Here is a 19,378-nt window from a genome sequence, read left to right as displayed (position 1 = left end):
TTAACAGATAAAGGTTTAGATTTTTTAGAATACAGATTACACAGCACTGAAGAGGAAACGCTGGGCATGGTGGTTTGCTCCTGTAATCCCAGCAACTTGGGAGGCTGAGGCAGAGCTCAGGCTGTAATGTGCTATTATAGAGAAAAAAAATTAAGAAGAAAAGGAAAGAAGTGGGATGTTGCTTACTGTACAGTTTTTTCAACATTTCTGCATGTTCGTAAAATTTCATAATAAAATGTTAGGGGAGGCTGGGCATGGTGGCTCATGCCTATAATCTCAGCACTTTGGGAGGCCGAGGCAGTCGGATCACAAGGTCAGGAGATCGAGACTATCCTGGCCAACATAGTGAAACCCCATCTCTACTAAAAGTACAAAAATTAACGGGGCATGGTGGCACACACCTGTAGTACCAGCTACTCGGGAGGCTGAGGCAGGAGAATTGCTTGAACCCGGGAGGCGGAGGTTGCAGTGAGCCGAGATCGTGCCACTGTACTCCAGCCTGGTGACAGAGCGAGACTCCATCTCCAAAACAGAAAATAAGAGGGGGATAAAAGAGAAAAGTAGCTTAGCATCAGTTTGTGTGGTAAAAGACTTGAAAATATTAGATAACCATGAACTTATGAGCCTCTGGAAGCTCCTAGAAAAGCAGATTTTTTTTTTTCTTAGATTAAGGTAGGAGCAGCTCAGTTTCTAGATGGAGGGAAATAATAGTCTTGCTGAGTTCTGTGCTTGCCAGATCAGATCTGTCTTGTACCTGTGCCCACTTCCGAGGTTATACTTTGTTATACTTTGATGCCTGTTGTACTTTGATGCCAGTGGATACGGGGTACTGAAATCTGGAGGAGTGGATGGGGAATGTGTGGTGCTGACTTGGAAGAAGGGCCAATTTAGGGAAGCTCCATGGTGGTCTTCAGATATTGGGGGAGTTGTGGAGTAAGAGTGGTACTTTTATTTTGTATATAAAGCTTAGATTAAGGGAGAGCAAAGACATTACAGGGAATTAGATGCCTATTCTGTTTTCCTCATCCCTGACCCTCCCATTCTGTATCTTCAGTACAGCAGCGCAGGTTAGTCTTTGGGAACTGCAAGTCAAGTTATAGGACTGCACGGCTTTTATTCACTGTCCTGTGTCACATGAAGTCCGGGGCTTGACTGGTCTTCTGGCCCTTGCCGACCAGTCCTCATTTTGACAAGTCTGTATTGTAGCCATACTGTATTCTAGCCAAGTCATTAGAGTTCTTCAGTTGAACCTGTGTTTACTCTCATACCTTTGAGGTGTACCTTCTACTTTGTTGCCCAAAGTAAGGCAGAATTGGGGATCTTTCTGCTTCCATTGTATCCTGTACATATACTTGCCCTGTTTTTTGTTTTTTAAAGTAGATTTATAAAGGATGGGGACCTATTTTGTTCATTTACATGTCCTGTTTATTCCTGTAGACTGTGAACTCCTTGAAAGTAAATATTTTTGTCCTAGTCCTTTTGAGATGGAGTCTCGCTCTGTCGCCCAGGCTGGAGTGCAGTGGCACGATATCGGCTCATTGCAACCTCTGCCTCCCGGGTTCAAGCAATTCTCCTGCCTCAGCCTCCCAATTAGATGGGATTACAGGCACGCACCACCACATCCAGCTAATTTTTTATATTTTTGGTAGAGACAGGGTTTCACCATGTTGGCTAGGCTGGTCTCAAACTTCTGACCTCAAGTGATCCACCTGCCTCGGCCTCCCCATATATTTGAGCCCTCCTTGACTAGGTTCCCAGAGAATTGGTGCTTGGCTTGCCTGGACACGGAATAAACATTTATTGATAAATAAATGTTGTGCCCACAATGACTTGCCTCATAACTTTTTAGTAGTCAGGATCCTAGCACAGTAGACTCTTGTAACTACAAGAATATTTTTTTGTCGATGTTGCACGTAGAGTTTCCTGTAAAATGGCTTCCAAGATATTTTTCATTTTTAGTAAAGAATCTGTGAGTTGATTTTTAAATAGTATTATGTCTACCTTATGTGGAAGGTAAGAGATAGCCCTTTGTTTTCCTCAGGAGGTTTTAATTATGTGATGTCCTTGTAGAAGTAAAGGAAACTCTGGAGCTTCCTCTGTGGCTGTGAATGTGTAATTAGCTTTGGGCAGGGCTCCCAGAGCTGTGAACCCTGTCCTGAGGAGCACTGGGACAGTCTAGTGAGCGTTCAGGCCACCCAGATTGCAGCCTCATAAATGAAGTGTTTATTTCTCTAATGAGAGTGGTTTGTGTCTCACCCCAAATGATATTTTAATATTCGATTATGACAAATATTTTAAATTTAAAAGTAGATATATATAAATTAGTATGATTTTTAAAATAATTTCAATAATTGTTTAAAAAAGTAATTTTAGTACATTTCAATAATTTATTTTAGACTCAAGGGGTACACACACAGGTTTGTTGCATGGGTATGTTGCACAATGCTGAGGTTTGGGATACAGATCCTGTCACCCAGGTAGTGAGCATAGTTTTCAACTCATGCCCATCCTTCATTCCCTTCTTCCAATTAGTATGATTACAACTAAGAATTTTACTTTTACAGCTCTAATTTAATACATATTGATCTAGACCTGGCAATAGATATTCTGCTCTAAGAAAGGTTTTATGTTAAATAATCAAAATAAAAAATTTTGATTAAGAATACCAGCACGGGCTCAGCGCAGTGGCTCACACTTGTAATCTCAGCACTTTGGGAGGCCGAGGGCGGATCATCTGAGGTCAGGAGTTCGAGACCAGCCTGGCCAACCTGGTGAAACCTGTCTCTATGAAAAATACAAAAATTAGCCAGGCGTGGTGGCAGGCACCCGTAATCCCAGGTACTCGGGAGGCTGAGGGAGGAGAATCGCTTGACCCGGGAGGCAGAGGTTGCAGTGAGCCAAGATCGTGCCATCGCACTCCAGACTGGGGGAGAAGAGCAAGACTTGGTCTCAAAAACAAAAAGTATACCAGCACTGATGACAACATTGGACAAGTAGACAAATCTAGAAGGGGCAGATCGAGCTGTGTAGTTTTAGTGTTGTCACAGTTTGTTTATATGTTGTGAAATATTCATTGAGATCAAAATCTGGCATTCCTAACTTGTGTTATGTGTGTATTGGAGGCCATATGGAGTGGCAGAAGTGAAGTGGGGTTTGAATTCAGACCGTTGTTCCTCAAGAATGAATTGACCTGGAGAGAATTACTTGCAATCTCTGATCCTTAGTTCCTTCATCTAGACATACCCACCTGGGATCATGTGAGGATTCAGTGAACTGTACAAGGTACTGCACAGGACATGCTGCTTGCTGCCTGGGAGAGGCTCAAGGCCTTCAGTGCCTATCCCTGTTATTTTGGGAGTAGTGCATCTATTTGATGTTCTTAAGAAACACCGTTTGACAAATACACGGGGCATACTTCATGGACTATTGTTGTTTCAGGATCCACAATGTTTTTATGAGGAGAGCTACTTTTTATTCCCCCAAACATTGACTTTCCTGGACTAGAGGTCTCAGTGATGTGTGCTGATGTGACACCCTTGAGCAAAGTTGGAGAAGAGATAGTGGTAATTTCCACCACTTCCCCTTCTCCAAGACACTGGAAGTGCTGTGAACTGTGCTCCTTCGCTCCTCTGCTCTGTAATCTCTGCCTGGGGGCTCTAGAGGGCTCTAGGGAGGAGTGTCAGCCAGTGATTCCTCCTTCTTGACCAGGTGGGGACCCAGGATCTTCTGGTGAATTCTGATTTTTTTTTTTTGAGCCTGAGGGTCATTTTAAGAATTTGTGGAAGCATTTGTGATTGTCTCAATGGTTGGTGGGTGCTATAGGCATTTATTTAATAGGTAGGGCCCATGGAATTCAAGGCTTAGTGTGGTGACAGTTCTGTAAAATAGAACTTTTCCTATGATCTGCACAGCTTTAGAATATCTTTTTTTTTTTTCTGAGACTGAGTCTTACTCTGTCACCCAGGACAGAGTGTAGTGGTGTGATCCCAGCTCACTGCAACCTGGGTTCAAGTGACTGTCCTGCCTCAGCTTCCCAAGTAGCTGGAATTAAGAGATGTGCCACCACGCTCGGCTAATTTTTGTATTTTTAGTAGAGGCGGAGTTTCACCATGTTGACCAGGCTGTTCTCCAACTCCTGACCTCAGGTGATCCATCCACCTCGGCCTCCCAAAGTGCTGGGATTACAAGCATGAGCCACTGTGCCTGGCCTAGAATATCTTGCTGAATAATTTATGTAGATAGAAAAAAACTGTTTAAGGCTGAACCTATAACTGAATTCCATTTTACATAAAGGATTTTTTTAAATGTAATTTTAGTATAAATGGAAATTTCAGGAAATGGAATTAGTCTAGACTTTGAAGTGAAATTATCTCATCTTGTTCTTAGTTTTACTAAGTGTATTACTAGTCTTGGTTCTCTCAAGAAACAGAACCGAGATATATATATATGTATGTCTCTCTCTATATATATGTCTCCAGTAGGAAAGAGAGAGTGAGATATGTTTCTATATATAGTATATTTAACTATATTTAACCAATATATATGATTGTATCACACGCATCCTATTGGTTCTGTTTCTCTGGAGAAAATATAAGTATTCAGCAGTTGCCCTTTATCTATGGTTTTGCTTTCCATGCTTTGAGTACCTCATGGTCAACCACGGTCTGAAAATATTGAATGGAAAAATTCCTGAAACAAACAATTGGCAAGTTTTAAATTGTGGACTGTTTGACATGATGAAATCTTGTGCGGTCTCACTGTCACATCTGGAAGATGAGTCCTCACTTTGTCCGATGTATCCATGCTGTGTGTGCTGCCTGCCCAATAGACCCTTAGTCTTGGTTATCAGATTAACTGTCTGGTATCATAGTGCTTATTACCCTTATTTCACTTACTAATGGACCCACAGTGCAGGAGTAGTGACGCTAGCATATTGTATAATTGCTTCTTTTATTATTAGTTATTGTTGTTAATCTCCTACTGTGCCTAATTTATCAATTTAACTTCATCACAGGTGGTATATATATACATGGTCCCCAACTTACTGTGGTTCAACCTAAGATTTTTCAACTTTATGACGGCATGAAACTGTCACATTTTTAATGTAATGTATAATATTCAATAAATTACATGACATGTTCAATACCTTATTGTAAAATAGGCTTCGTGTTAGATGATTTTTGTCCACCTGTAGGTTAATGTAAGTGGTCTGAGCATGTTTAAGATAGGCTAGGCTAAGCTATGATGTTCAATAGGTAAAGTGTACTAAATGCATTTTTGACTTGTGATATTTTCAACTTAGGATATTTTTATTCCATCATAAGTTGAGGAGCATCTATACGTATAGGCAAAAACATAGTATATATGGAGTTGGGCAATATCTGCATTTTTAGGCATCCGTAGGGGTTCTTGAAACATATCCCCCTCGGATAAAGGGGAAGCATTCTATCTATAACAAGATCCTTATTAAAGGAATTGGCTCATGCAATTATGGAGGCCGAGAAGTCCCAAGATCTGCAGTTGGCCAGCTAGAGATCCAGGAGAGCTGATGGTGTCATTCTGATCTGGTTCTGAAGGCCTGAAAACCAGGAGAGCCACCGATGTAAGTTTCTGTCTGAAATCCAGCAGGCTTTAGACCCAAGGAAAACCAATGTTTCTTTCAGTTTGAGTCAGATGGCAAGCAGAGATGTCCCAGCTCAGCAGTCAGGTGGGAGGGGTTCCCTCTTAGCCTTTCTGTTCTATTCGGGTCTACAGTTGATAAGATGAGGCCCACCCACATTAGGGAAGTTAATCTGCTTTAGACAGTCCATTGAGTAAAACATTAATTTCATCCAGAAACACCCTCAGAGAGACACCCAGAGTAATATTTGACCAAATGTCTGGGCACTCCATGATGCAGTCAGATTGACACATATATTAACCATCACACTAAGAGTGATTCACCTTTTTAGGTAAATGAAGAATCAATCACATTATTGATAGCATTCATGATAGGTAGTGTGGTATCTGAGTTGCCAAAATGACATACCCAAATGCAGAGTATTTGTAGCTGTGAAATTCAGTGATTCAACTTAGAGATGTGGATTTCTGACCCTTCTGCCTGAAAATTTACATATTGAAATTTATATTTATTTTATTAAAAATTGTTTTTATATTATAGTTGCTGTGTTAAGTAGATATTTTTGGAATATATATGTCATAAGTTATTTCTGAATTTTATTTCAGGATAGTAAAGGTATATTTTTAATAGTCTTTAAAGAACGGGGGTGAGGCATGGTGGTTCACACTTGTAATCCCAGCTATTCGGGAGGCTGAGGTGACAGGATCCATTGAGCTTGGAAGGTCAAGGCTGCAGTGAGCCGTGACTGCACCACTGCACTCCAGCATGGGTGACTGAGTCTTAAAAAAAAGGTGCGCAGTGGGTATTTGGGTCTGATATGGCTAAGAACCAGCGGTCTAAGTGATCTCAAGCTGCCAGCCTCCTTGAACAGTCTGCAGCTCAGCATCTTTAAAGCTTTGACTGTGTTTCTTTTCTCCTCTTGGACCTCTGCAAAACCATAATCTTTCTCTTTATCACATATTTTACAGCGTTGGGATATATTTTCCAGAAGTCCTTGTTCAACTTACAATGTTATTTCATCATAAGTTTAGGAAAAACTTACGGTTGTTTTTTTTAAATTTTAGCGCTAATGATATGTAATTTATATGTCATACAATGCACTTATTTAAAGTGTAAAACTTGGTGGTTTTCAATATATTCACAGGATTGTGCAACTATCACCGTGATCTAATGTTAGAACTTTGCATCACTCCAAAAAGAAACCCTGTATCCATTAGTAGCCAGCCTCTATACTCCCTATCCCAACCCCTGGCAATCACTCATATTCTTTTTATCTCTATGGATTTGTTTCTGCTAGATAATTTGTACAAATGGAATCATATAATACATGGTCCTTTGTGGCCTTTCTGTTTTTTTGTTCTTTATTTTAAAAAAAACAACAGGATACATGTGCAGAACATGCAGGTTTGTTACATAGGTATACGTGTGCCATGGTGGTTTGCTGCACCTATTGACCCATCCTCTAAGTTCTCTCCCCTCATTCCCCACCCCACAACAGGCCCTGTTGTGTGTTGTTCCCTTCTCTGTGTCCTTGTATTCTCATTGTTCAACTCCACTTATGAGCAAGAACATGCAGTGTTTGGTTTTCTGTTCCTGTGTTTGCTGAGGATGATGGCTTCCAGCTTCATCCATGTCCCTCCAAAGGACATGATCTCATTCCTTCTTATGGCTGCATAGTATTCCATGGTGTATATGTACCACATTTTCTTCATCCAGTCTATCATTGACAGGCATTTGGGTTGGTTCCATGTCTTTGCTATTGTAAACAGTGCTGCAATAAACATACTGTGTGCATGTATCTTTATAGTAGAACGATTTGTATTCCTTTGAGTGTATACCCAATAATGGGATTGCTGGGGTATTTCTGGTTCTAGATCCTTGAGGAATCACCATACTGTCTTCCACAATAGTTGAAGTAATTTACATTTCCACCAACAGTGTAAAAGCATTCCTATTTCTCCACAGCCTTGCCAGCATCTGCTGTTTCTTGACTTTTTAATCATTGCAATTCTGACTGGCATGAGATGTTATCTCATTGTGGTTTTGATTTGCATTTCTCAGATGATCAGTGATGTTGATATATAGACCAATAGAACAGAACAGTGATGTTGATATATAGACCAATGGAACAGAACAGAGACCTCAGAAATAACACCACACATCTACAACCATCTGACCTTCAACAAACCTGACAAAAATAAGCAATAGGGAAAGGATCTTCTATTCATTAAGTGGTACTGGGAAAACTGGATAGCTGTATGCAGAAAACTGAAACTGGACTCCTTCCTTACACCTTATAAAAAATTAACTCAAGCTGGATTAAAGACTTAAATGTAAAACCCAAAACCATAAAAATCCTAGAAGAAAACCTAGGCAATACCATTCAGGACATAGGCACGGGCAAAGACTTTCATGACAAAAACACCAAAAGCAATTGCAACAAAAACCAAAATTGACAAATGGGATCTAAGTAAACTAAAGAGCTTCTGCACAGCAAAAGAAACTATCACCAGAGCAAACAGGCAACCTACAGAATGGGAGAAACTTTTGCAATCTACCCATCTAACAAAGGTCTAATATCCAGAATTTACAAGTAACTTAAACAAATTTACAAGAAGAAAACAACCCCATCAAAAATTGGGCAAAGGATGTGAACAGACACTTCTCAAAAGAAGACATTTACATGGTCTTCTTTTACTTGGTGCAGATGCTCCTTTATTTAACATGGGGTTACATCCTATAAACCCCTCGTAAGTTGACAATGTCATGTGTTGAAAATGCATTTATTATACCTAACATACTGAACATCGTAGCTTAGCCTAACCTACCTTAAACATGGTCGGAACACTTAAATTAGTCTACAGTTAGACAGAATCATCTAACACAAAGCCTATTTTATAATAACATGTTGAATATTGTATGTAGTTTATTGAGTACAGCACTGACAGTGAAAAACAATGGTTGTATGGGTACTCTAAAGTATGGTTTCTAAAGGTTTATTGCTTTCACATCATTGTAAAGTTGAAACATTGTAAAGTTTAAAAATAGTCGGGGTCATCTATGTATTGTTTTCAAGGTTCACCCATATTATAAGATATGTCAGGGCCGGGCACAGTGGCTCATGCCTATAATCCCAGCACTTTGGGAGGCTGGGGCGGGCGGATCATGTCAGGAGATCGAGACCATCCTGGGTAACATGGTGAAACCCCATCTCTACTAAAAATACAAAAAATTAGCTGGGCGTGGTGGTGGGTGCCTGTAGTCCCAGCTACTCGGGAGGCTGAGGCAGGAGAATGGTGTGAACCCAGGAGGCGGAGCTTGCAGTGAGCCCAGCCGAGATCGCGCCACTGCGCTCCAGCCTGGGCAAGACTGGAGCGAGCGAGACTTTTGAGCGAGACTCCGTCTCAAAAAAAAAAAAAAAAAAAGAATTTTTCAACTTTTCTGTAGTGACATCTAGCTTTCAGTTTTATCACATGGTAAAATTCTTCAGAAACAAACTTCTAAAGCACTTCCTTCCAGTTATGTTCTCAGTGTAATGCCATTTTTTCCCGCAGATTTGCTTGTAAATGCATCACGAAGAGGCAGCCCAGAATGAAGAAAGCAAGCAGGAGTGTTGGCTCAGTGCCTAAAGTGTCTGCAATAAGTAAAACGCAAACAGCAGAAAAAATTAAACCTGAAAACAGCTCTTCAGCATCTACGGGAGGCAAACTTGTAAAACCTGGAACAGCAGCATCATTGTCAAAGGTATTCATGTGATGTTTGAATACATGATGGGTTTTTGGAGGACTGAATTTAAATATGATGTTTAATATATTAAATGAGCATTCTTAGGGGTGTGCCCTCTTCTGGTGCTGGGAACACTTGGCCTTTGAAGAGAGCTTACAGTGGGGTGGACCAAATTGCTGTTTTTGATCTGTCTTTTTGAATGAAACCAGACAATAGGCTTGTTCATGAAACAATAATTGAGCACCTGCCTTGTGCAGGATGCTGTGATTGTGTGAGCTGGAGGTACAGTCTGCCTTCAGGGAGCTTGTGGAGGAAAGGATGGAGGCAAGGCACAAACATGAATAATGAAAATACCCAGGGAGAATGTCAGATACCCTGGGAGAGCAGTAAAGCATTGTGAACAGTTTCAGGTAAGTAAATATTGTTTCAAGCCTGGGAAGGTTTTATGAAAAGGTCATGTGAGCCAAGTCTGGCAGTCCTGTGACCCCTAGACAGGTGTTTTTATCTGCCTGTCTCCCTCACCTTCACCACCACAAATTGCTGTTCTTCTGGCAGCTGGTCCACGATGATGATGATGATTATTATTATTACCATTTTTTTAAAAAGAGACAAGATATTATTATTACTATTACCATTTTTTTTTTTTAAATAGATGAGATCTGTGTTGCCCAGGCTGGTCTCCTGGGTTCAGTGGATCCTCCTGCCTCAGCCTCTCGAATAGCTGGACTAGGGGTGTGCGTATGCATGCACAACTGGAAACATGATCTGTTCATTCTAGGCAGGGCCCTGATAGATCATGGCTTAATTATTTTAAGAAGGAACTCAGGAACAGCCGATGAGGAACTTCCTGATATGTGTAGAAAGATCTAACAGGAAATGCTGGTTTTTCTATTCTAAGGTTGTTGGAACTGAACCCAGGCTTATTCCCTTGGCTCAGAGATGCACACAGATTTTCTCCTTGCTATGGCCCTGATGAATTGTTAGGTATCATTCTGTGACCTGGAGGATGGTACCAGGAATAGACCCTTGCCCAGCTTCCATTGTCTCAGTGAACACACTGAGTCATTTTGTTGGTGGCAGTGCTGCTGCTCTTTGGTGTAAGACAGGTGGCATTTTCTGACCTAACTGGTTATTCAGTTGCTGGGGCTCTCTTTGGCATGGAGTGCCTGTGTGACTAGGTGACCTGTTATTTATGTGACTGGAAGAACAGGTTGAAGTGTTGGCATTAGATGTGCACTGCTGCCTTCCTTCTGTGGCCTCTTCATCAGAGGCAGGCAGTGTCTTTGGAGGTTTACTATGGAATGTGCACTGAGCAGGCATGTTACATCTTCTGAGTCTTGGATCTGGAGTTGCTGGGAATTTGGTCTTGAACAGTGAGTACTTTTCCACTGTAAAGCAAAACTGTACCCTTACTCTTGCCAGCGCATGCCAGCTGCCGCGTTGACAAGTTTGTTTGGGGGGGGGGGGTGGGGGTGGTGTGTGTGTGTGTGTGTGTGTGTGTGTGTGTGTGTGTGTGTGTGTCAAGTTTGTTGGGGGGGGGTGGGGGTGGTGTGTGTGTGTGTGTGTGTGTGTGTGTGTAGCAGGAAGGTCAGGGCAGAGGTAAAGCTATTTGGCAACACTTTTCCTGGAGTGGAGCAATTGCCTTCACCTAAGAGAGGGGAAGGAAAAAGTCATTAAATGGAGATTAAAGTAAAAACAGAGAAGGAAAGAAGAAAATAGTGAAAAAAAAAAAAAAAAGGAAAACATTGAAGGGCTTTGAGACCCCACAGTGTTATTTTATTTTTCTAACATTTTTTTTTCCTGTGCTTCTCTGGCACCTAGATACTTCCTACAATTTGAATTCCTTTAACTGTCATGGAGCATTGATGATTAACCAGATGAATGAAGTGTTTGGCTTAATTATTGAGACAGCATGTGCACACACCCATTCATTTGTGGACACCCACACCTGTGTGTCTGTCACTGCACAATATTCTCATGACTCTCTTCTTGTAGTGACAGGGTACAGGATATGCATTTCTTCACCTCTCATTTCAAGTATTGTTTGAGGCTAGATGTAGTTGAGGGTTAAGGGGAAGGACTCTTTTGATCCAGAACACTTCACTGCTGGTTGGAGCTTTTGTAAATACAAAACACTACTGCTGCTCACAGTGAGTTTTGGGGACATTATTCCCACTTCTGTCAGGAGCTGTGTCATTGGGCTTGCAGCTTTTGTATGCTTAATTCTCCTTTGTCACAGTCAGTGGAGAGGATTATTTTCCATGTAGAGAGGGTTTCCTGCATGCCTACACTTTGCAGCGTTCACTTACTGTTCAGGTGTTCATGATTAGTTCTTTTGAAGTAATATACTTTTCCATTATACCGATGATAATTTTTTCTAAAAATTACAGACATGAATTAATAAGCTTCAGTTAGAATCTATAATTGATAACTCTCTATGATTATTTGTGGTCATACAGTGTAAACGTTTGTTAATAGTATGAACAATCCACCTCTGAAACTTGAAAGGTAAAATTTGATAACAAATCTTCAAATTTGAGAGAAAGATACATGTGAAACTTGGGCTTGACCTTGAGAAGTATATGTACCTGGTTGTAGTATTTCATTATTTGTGTCCAGAATGCTTGTACCAAATTATTTGCATTTTGCATCAGTTACAAAGAGTAGGCTGAACATTTATTCCTTCATCAGTTTCATGTTTTTAGACTTACCGATGGGGGATGTTTATGTGTGGGAATGCACATGCCTTTACAGAATTTTGTAGCAAAAATTAAAAGAAATAGGGAAAAATAGCAGAGAGCCTGCTAGTAGCTTAGGGTAAAAGGTAAGTTGGAAAATGCAGAGTTGTGTTTTGTTTTGTTTTTACTTTTTTTGTTGAAGTAAAACATACGTACAGCAAAGTCCACAAAGCATAGGTGTTGAGCTTAGTGAATCATCACAAAATGAAACATACCCTGCAGTCACATACCCTGTTTCTAGTTAAAGAAACAGAACATACGTGCCCCTCAGAAGCTTCCACCGTGCCTCTGCTTAATCATTGCCCTTCCTGTCCTCCCCAAAAGTAACTACCATTCTAACTTCTAGCACCAGAGATGATTTTTGCCAGTTTTTGATCTTTACAGGAACGTAGTCATACACTGTGTTCTTTTTATGTGTGTCTGGTTTCTTATCCGTACTGTTGCATCTAGCAGCGGTCACTTCCTTTTCATTGCTGGTTAGTAATCCATGGGATGAATATACCACAGTTTGTTCATCTCTTGTACTATTGGCAGACTTTTACTACTATTGGCAGACTTTTGGAGTTTCTTCTCTGTGGCTATGAGTGTTATTGTTATGAACATTCTTATACGTGTGTATTAATACACATGTGCACCCATTTGTGTTGGTTCTAGAACGAGGAGTGAAATTACTGGACCATAGAGTATACCTATGTTCAGCTTTAATATTATAGATAGAAGAAAATCATTTCTCAAGGTGGTTACCAGTTTACACTCCTGGTTACTTCACATTCTCTCCTGTACTTAAATTGTTACTCCTTTCATGTTAAGCACTCACGGATGTATAAAGGGATGGAGCAGTGGCATTAATTTGCATCGTTACTAGTAAGATTGAATACCTTTTCATACAATCTTTTTTTTTTTTTTTTTTTTTTGAGATGGAGTTTCACTCTTGTTGCCCAGGCTGGAGTGCAATGGCACCATCTCCACCTCCCAGGTTCAAGCGATTCTCCTGCCTCAGCCTCCCGAGTAGCTGGGATTACAGGCATGTGCCACCACGCCTGGCTAATTTTTTGTATTTTTAGTAGAGACGGGGTTTCTTCATGTTGGTCAGGCTGGTCTTGAACTCCTGACCTCAGGTGATCCGCCCACCTCGGCCTCCCAAAGTGCTGGAATTACAGGCATGAGCCACTGCACCCGGCCTTATACATTCTTTTTATGTGCTCAGTGGACACTTAGACCCGCTTCTATGAAGTGCCTGTTCAAGTCACTTGCCCATTTTTCTGTTGTCTTTTTTTTTTCCAAACTTTTTTTTTTTATTGTGGAAAAATGCATACAACATTCATCACCTTGGCCTTTTAATTTTTAATTTTAATTTTTTAATTTTTTTAAGAGATGGAGTCTCACTCTGTTGCCTGCCCAGGCTGAAGTGCAGTGGCGTGATCCTAGCTCACTGCAGCCTTGAACTCCTGGGCTCAAGCAGTCTTCAGGCTTCAGTGTCCTGTGTAGCTGGAATTACAGATGTGTGTCACCATACCCAGCTAATCAAAACAAAAATTTTTTTAGAGGCAGGGTCTCACTTTTTTACCCTGGCTGGTCTCTAACTCCTTGGCCTCAAGTAATTCTCCTGTGAAGGTGGGATTTTAGGTGTGAGCCACTGTGCCCAGCCATCTTAACAGTTTTTAAGTGTGCAGTTCAGTTCCATTAAATACATTCACATTGTTGTGCAACCGTCATCACCATCCATCTCCAGAACTTGTCATCTTGCTAAACTGAATCTGTACCCATTATATAATGACTCCACATTCCCTCTTCTCTCCAACACCTGACAACCACCATTCTACTTTCTATCTCTATGAATTTCACTGCTCTAGCTACCTTATATAAGTGGAATCATACACCACTTGTTTTGTGTCTGGCTTATTTAACTTAGCATCATGTCCTCAAGGTTCATCCATGTTGTAGCATGTGTCAGAATTCCTTCCATTTTTAAGGCTCAATGGTGTTCATTGTATGTATATGCTATATTTTGTTTATCCATTCATCTGTCAGTGAACACTTGGGTTGCTTCCACCTTTTGGCTACTGTGGATAGTGCTGCTATAAATATGAGTATACAAAGATCTCTTCAAGGCCCTGCTTTCAATTTTGGGGGGGTATATACCCATAGGTGGAATTGCTACATCATATGGCAAGTCCATTTTTAATTCTTTAAGGAACTGCCTATTGTTTCTCGCTGCTAGCAGCTACACCATTTGCAGTACATAAGGGTTCCAATTTTTTCACGTCCTCTGCAATAGTTGTTATTTTGTTTTTTGATAGTATCCATTCTAGTGGGTGTGAGAGGGTACAGTGTCATTTTGCACTGATTTGTGGTTCTTTGCCTCTTCTAGATGTGAGCCCTTTATCATTTATACATGCTGCAAGTATATTCCCCCACTCTGCCTTGCTTTCTCTCTCTTCTCTCCCCTCCCCTCCCCTCCCCTCCACTTCATAAAGGTATGATACCTTTAAAGGTATCTTCATGAACAGCAGTTATTTATTTTAATGTAGCCCAATTTATTAATCTTTTCTTTATGGGGTATGTGTGTCTGTGTGTGTATGTGAGTGTGTATGTGTGTATGTATGTACATGTATATGTGTATGTGTTTTGTTTAAGAAATCTTAACCCATCCCTAGGTCAAATGAAATAGTTGCCTATGGTTTTTTCTTTTTCTTTTTGTAGAAACAAGGTCTCACTATGTTGCCCAGGCTTGTCTCAATCTCCTGATTGCAGGAGATCCTTCTGCCTCACCCTCCCAAAGCCTTGGGATTATAGGTGTGAGCCACCATGCCTGGCCCCTATTTTTTTTTTCTAAAAGTGTTTTTCTAAATTTCATATTTAGATCCTCAATCTGTCTGGAAATAATCATGTAAAATCTTTTTATTTTGAAATAATTTTAGACTTACAGAAAAACTGAAGGACTAGTACAAAGAATTCCAGTATACTCTATCAATATTCCTCATATGTTAACCTGTCATGATTATCACTTTCCTGTATGTACCATGTATACACACATAGTTTTTTTGGGGGTGGGGGGGCTGTTTCAGCATGAACTATAGACATAATGCTCCTTTACTGCTGAATATTTCAGTGTGTATTTCCAGAAAAACAAGGACATTCTTTTTTATAACCATAGTAATAACATTGATAGGATGCTAGTATCTAATGTATAACCTTTCATTAAATTTCGCCAGTTGTGCTATTTCAGATACAGCAAAAGAGGAAAAAAAAATCTGTTTTCTGGCCCAGGATCCAATCCAGGATTATGTATTGCATTTAGTTGTTATGCTCCTCATCCTCTTTAAATTTGGAATAGTTTCTCACTCTGTCTTTTATCACCTTGACATTTCTAAAGAGCGAAAGGCAGTTATTTGATAGACTGCCCTCCAGATTTGGGTTTGGTAATATTTCCTTGTGATTAGATTTGGGTTATGCATTTTAGGCAGGAATACCACAGAAGTGTATGGAAACAGATGGCTTCCATGTTTTCCATTGTGGGGGATGTTAATTTCCTTTGGCTAGGTTTCTCCACTGTCAGGTTACTGTGTTCCCTCTTGTAATTAATAAGTAGCTTGTCAGAGATAGTTTGAAACTTTGTACATATATCTATCCTTTTTTTCACTAGACTTTTCACCCTGGTTTTAGCATTTTTTTGGATAGTTCTTTCCCAAATCAGTTAGTATTGTGATTTTTGCCACATGGTAATTTTCTAATTCTGTCATTCCTTCTACATGTGTTAGTTGGCATTCTCTACAAGGAAGAGTTTTCACTTTCCCTTGGTTTATATATTCATTTATATTACTGTAAATTCATAGATTCTTAGTGGGGTCTAAATTATTAGGATCATTTAGTTTTATGCCTAGATTATCTCTGATTTGTCCACTGGGAGCCCCATCAAGCTGGTTCCTGTGTCCTTTTGACATGTTCCTATTACTCTTTGAGCACTTCCTTCATTTCTGGCACAATAAGTTTTGTACCTTTTCAGTCCCAGCCCTAGAATCAGCCATTTCTTCAAGGAGGCCTTGTTCTTTTTAGTGGAGGATAGTACTTAAAAACTAAGACCTGGAGGTTAGATGTGTTCATTGCTTTTGGGACACACACATGCACACATATCTGTGTCAATTTTTTGTAGCTGTATCTATTAAAATGTGTGAGTTCACACTGATATTTCCAATTCCATTGACTTAAAAGATTCATAACAGCCTTTCCACATCCTATAATTGTAATCCATTTATCCAACACTGAAACACCTGGCTTCTACAGCCTATATTTACTTATTTTCTCCACCCTAGAATGTACAGAAAATAGTTTTAGAATTATCTGTACAACTGTGAAAAACAATTTATCAACTGAAGTTCAATTTTTTTTTTTTTTTTTTTTTTTTTGAGAGTCTAGCTCTGTCGCCAGGCTGGAGTACAGCGGTGAGATCTCAGCTCACTGCAACCTCCGCCTCCCGGGTTCAAGCGATTCTCCTGCCTCAGGCTCCTGAGTAACTGGGATTATGGGCACATGCTGCCACACCCAGCTAATTTTTGTATTTTTAGTAGAGATGGGGTTTCACCATGTTGGCCAGGCTGGTCTTGAACTCCTGACCTCGTGATCTACCCACCTCGTCCTCCCAAAGTGCTGGGATTACAGGCGTGAGCCACTGTGACTGGCCTGAAGTTCAATATTTGCATACTTTTGTCTTTGGCTTGAGAGTTTGAGGATTTATGGTCAAAATACTACCGTGTTGAAAAAATACTTGGGTTGTGTTGTTCATTTGAAATACGGTTAGTCTGTTTGTTCCTATCCTATTCCATTTTAGGTTTCTCCTATCTTTATTTATTTGTTTATTTTCAGCATATGAAACACTAACATGGCTCCACGAGTCAGAACTATATGAGAAGATATGTTCAGAAAAGTGCCCCTCCCCTCCCCTGTTCCCTCTTACTCAGTTCCCACCCATCCCAGAGGTTAACAGGCAATTTAGTTTTTGTTTATTCTTCTCATGTTTCTTTTTGCATAAATGAGCAAATACACATTTTTTACTTCCTTTTTTACACAAGGTGGCAAAATATATTCTTTTGCACTCTGTTAATCTTTTCACTTAATGTACTCTAGAAATCTCTCTCCATACCAATTGGTAGCAGTCTTTCTTATTTTTTGTGGCTGTTTAATACCTCATTGTATTCACTAAAGTGTACTTCATATGCTTTCCTGCATATATATAGGCATTTAAGGCGTACCAGTATTTTGCAATAAAAAACAATGCTGCAGTGAATAATTAGCCATGTGCATATGTATTTTTGTATTATTGGAGGTGTATCTTCAGGTTAAATTCCTAGAAGTGAAGTTGCTGGGGAGAAGGTAAATACATGTGTAACTTTGTTAGATATTGCATGATTCCTTTCATAAGGCTTATGTCAAGGTGCATCCCATCAGCAACTAAGAAGAGTGCCTGTTTCCCATATTCCTCCCAAAAGAGCATGTGTACCAATCTGTCAAGTGACAAGTGCTGCTTAATTTGCATTTCTCTCATTATGAGTTAGGTTGATCATCATTTTCTCTCTCTCTCTCCCTCTCTCTCTGTGTGTGTGTGTGTGTGTGTGTAAACTGATTGTGTGATTCATTCATTTTGTTCATTTTTCTGTCTTTTTTTGGTCTTTTCCCCCTCAATTTTAAAGCATTCTGTGTTAGGGACCTTAACCATTTGTTTGTGAGATATTGCAAATACACTTTCCCAGTTTTTTATGTTTTAAAATTCTATTTATGATGGTTTTTTGGTCGTACAAAACATTTTAACGTTTTTTTAATTAAAAGGATTTTTTATTTTTAAGATTTTAATTTTTATGTAGTCACATCTATCAAGTCTTTGTTTTACAATTTTAGATTTAAAATCATAGTTAGAAAACCTTGGACTTTATGTTTGATATGGTGTGAAATAGGTCTCAGCATTTATTTTTGCCCCCTTGGTGTTTGCACTTGACCTAGCACCATTTTCTGGAAAACTCTTGTTTTCCCCCTTGCTGCCTTGGTTATAAATCAAGTGTCTATAAATATGCAGTTTCCTTATGGACTCTGTTTCACTAGTTTATTCTTGTTCCAGCACTGTACTGTCTTAATTATTATAAGTGCAAAGTTTATGATTTGGTGCCCTTATGTATATTTAACTTTGTCATTAGCCAAAGGCAAATTGTAACCAGAGAAGTGTGATGAGTAGTCCACTTTGACATGACAATGTAGGGTGGTTTTCAATGTAATTATTATCAAATGGAAGAATTTAACTTATGGAGGAAGAAAGATTAGTTCAAAGATAATTTTACTTTTATTAGCAGGATACAAAAGACGACTGAGAATATAAGAATGTGTTGAGTTTATTTACTGGCTATTTACTGGCTAATAGAGGAGGGACAAATTGGCAGGAAAGTGGTATGACTTTCATTGTGTGACTTCGGCATCATAGTTGATGGCCAGTTTTTGTGAACAGAAACAAGTCTTAAAAGTATGAACAGGCCAGGCATGGTAGCTCACACTTGTAATCCCAGCAGTTTGGGAGGCCGAGGTGGGCAGATCACTTGAAGGCCAGGAGTTCGAGACCAGCTTGGCCAATGTGGCAATACCCCATCTCTACTAAGAATATAAAAATTAGCTGAGCATGGTGGCGCATGCCTGTAGTCCTAGCTACTCAGGAGGCTGAGGTGGGAGAATCACTTGTACCCGGGAGGTGGAGATTGCAGTGAGCCGAGATCATGCCATTGCACTCCAGCCTCAGTGACAGAGTGAGACTTTGTCTCAAAAAAAACAAAAAAAAAGAATATGAACAGTCCTTGAAATTAATGCAGTGTTTCCCTCTCTTTTTATGTATTCTAGATTTCATAATGTAACAGCCCTTAATTACCAGAGTTGAATTCTGTTTAATTCATTGAAAATATTTATTCCTTTTTCTGCCTCTTTTTTTGGGGGGCGGGTGGGGACAGGGTCTCACTCTGTTGCCTAGGCTGGAGTACAGTGGCGTGATCACAGCTCAGTGCAGCTTTGACCTCCTGGGCTCAAGCGATCCTCTCACTTCAACCTTCCCAATAACTGGGACTACAGGCATGTGCCACGTTGCCCAGGTAATTAGTTTTTAAATTTTTTGTGGAAACAGAAATCTCCGTATGTTGCCCAGGCTGGTGTTGAACTCCTGGGCTCAAGTAATCCACCTCGGCCTCCCAAAATGCTAAGATTACAGGCATGAGCCACTGTGCCCAGCCTTTTCTGCCTCTTTTTAACCTAATGGTACTGTATTAGA

At 40.0% G+C, this 19,378-nt stretch overlaps 1 protein-coding gene across 11 annotated transcripts in view; it reads left to right on the top strand.

Moving 5' to 3' along the window:
• SPECC1L (sperm antigen with calponin homology and coiled-coil domains 1 like) overlaps positions 1-19,378 on the top strand; it is a 147,037-nt gene that overhangs the window by 23,547 nt on the left and 104,112 nt on the right. For all 11 annotated transcript variants that reach the window (XR_010139438.1, XR_010139437.1, XM_054543143.2 and 8 more), the window contains one exon: positions 9,175-9,364. Coding sequence is in view for 9 of the 11 variants with exons in the window: in XM_054543143.2 (XP_054399118.1) it covers positions 9,212-9,364 (153 nt within the window). In the remaining 2 variants the exon portion in view is untranslated. The remainder of the gene's footprint in view (positions 1-9,174; positions 9,365-19,378) is intronic.

This window comes from Pongo abelii, chromosome 23 (genome assembly GCF_028885655.2).
Source record: "Pongo abelii isolate AG06213 chromosome 23, NHGRI_mPonAbe1-v2.0_pri, whole genome shotgun sequence".
Lineage (NCBI taxonomy): Eukaryota > Metazoa > Chordata > Mammalia > Primates > Hominidae > Pongo > Pongo abelii.
Note: the sequence above shows the minus strand (reverse complement) of the source record. Positions and strands in the feature narration are given on the sequence as shown.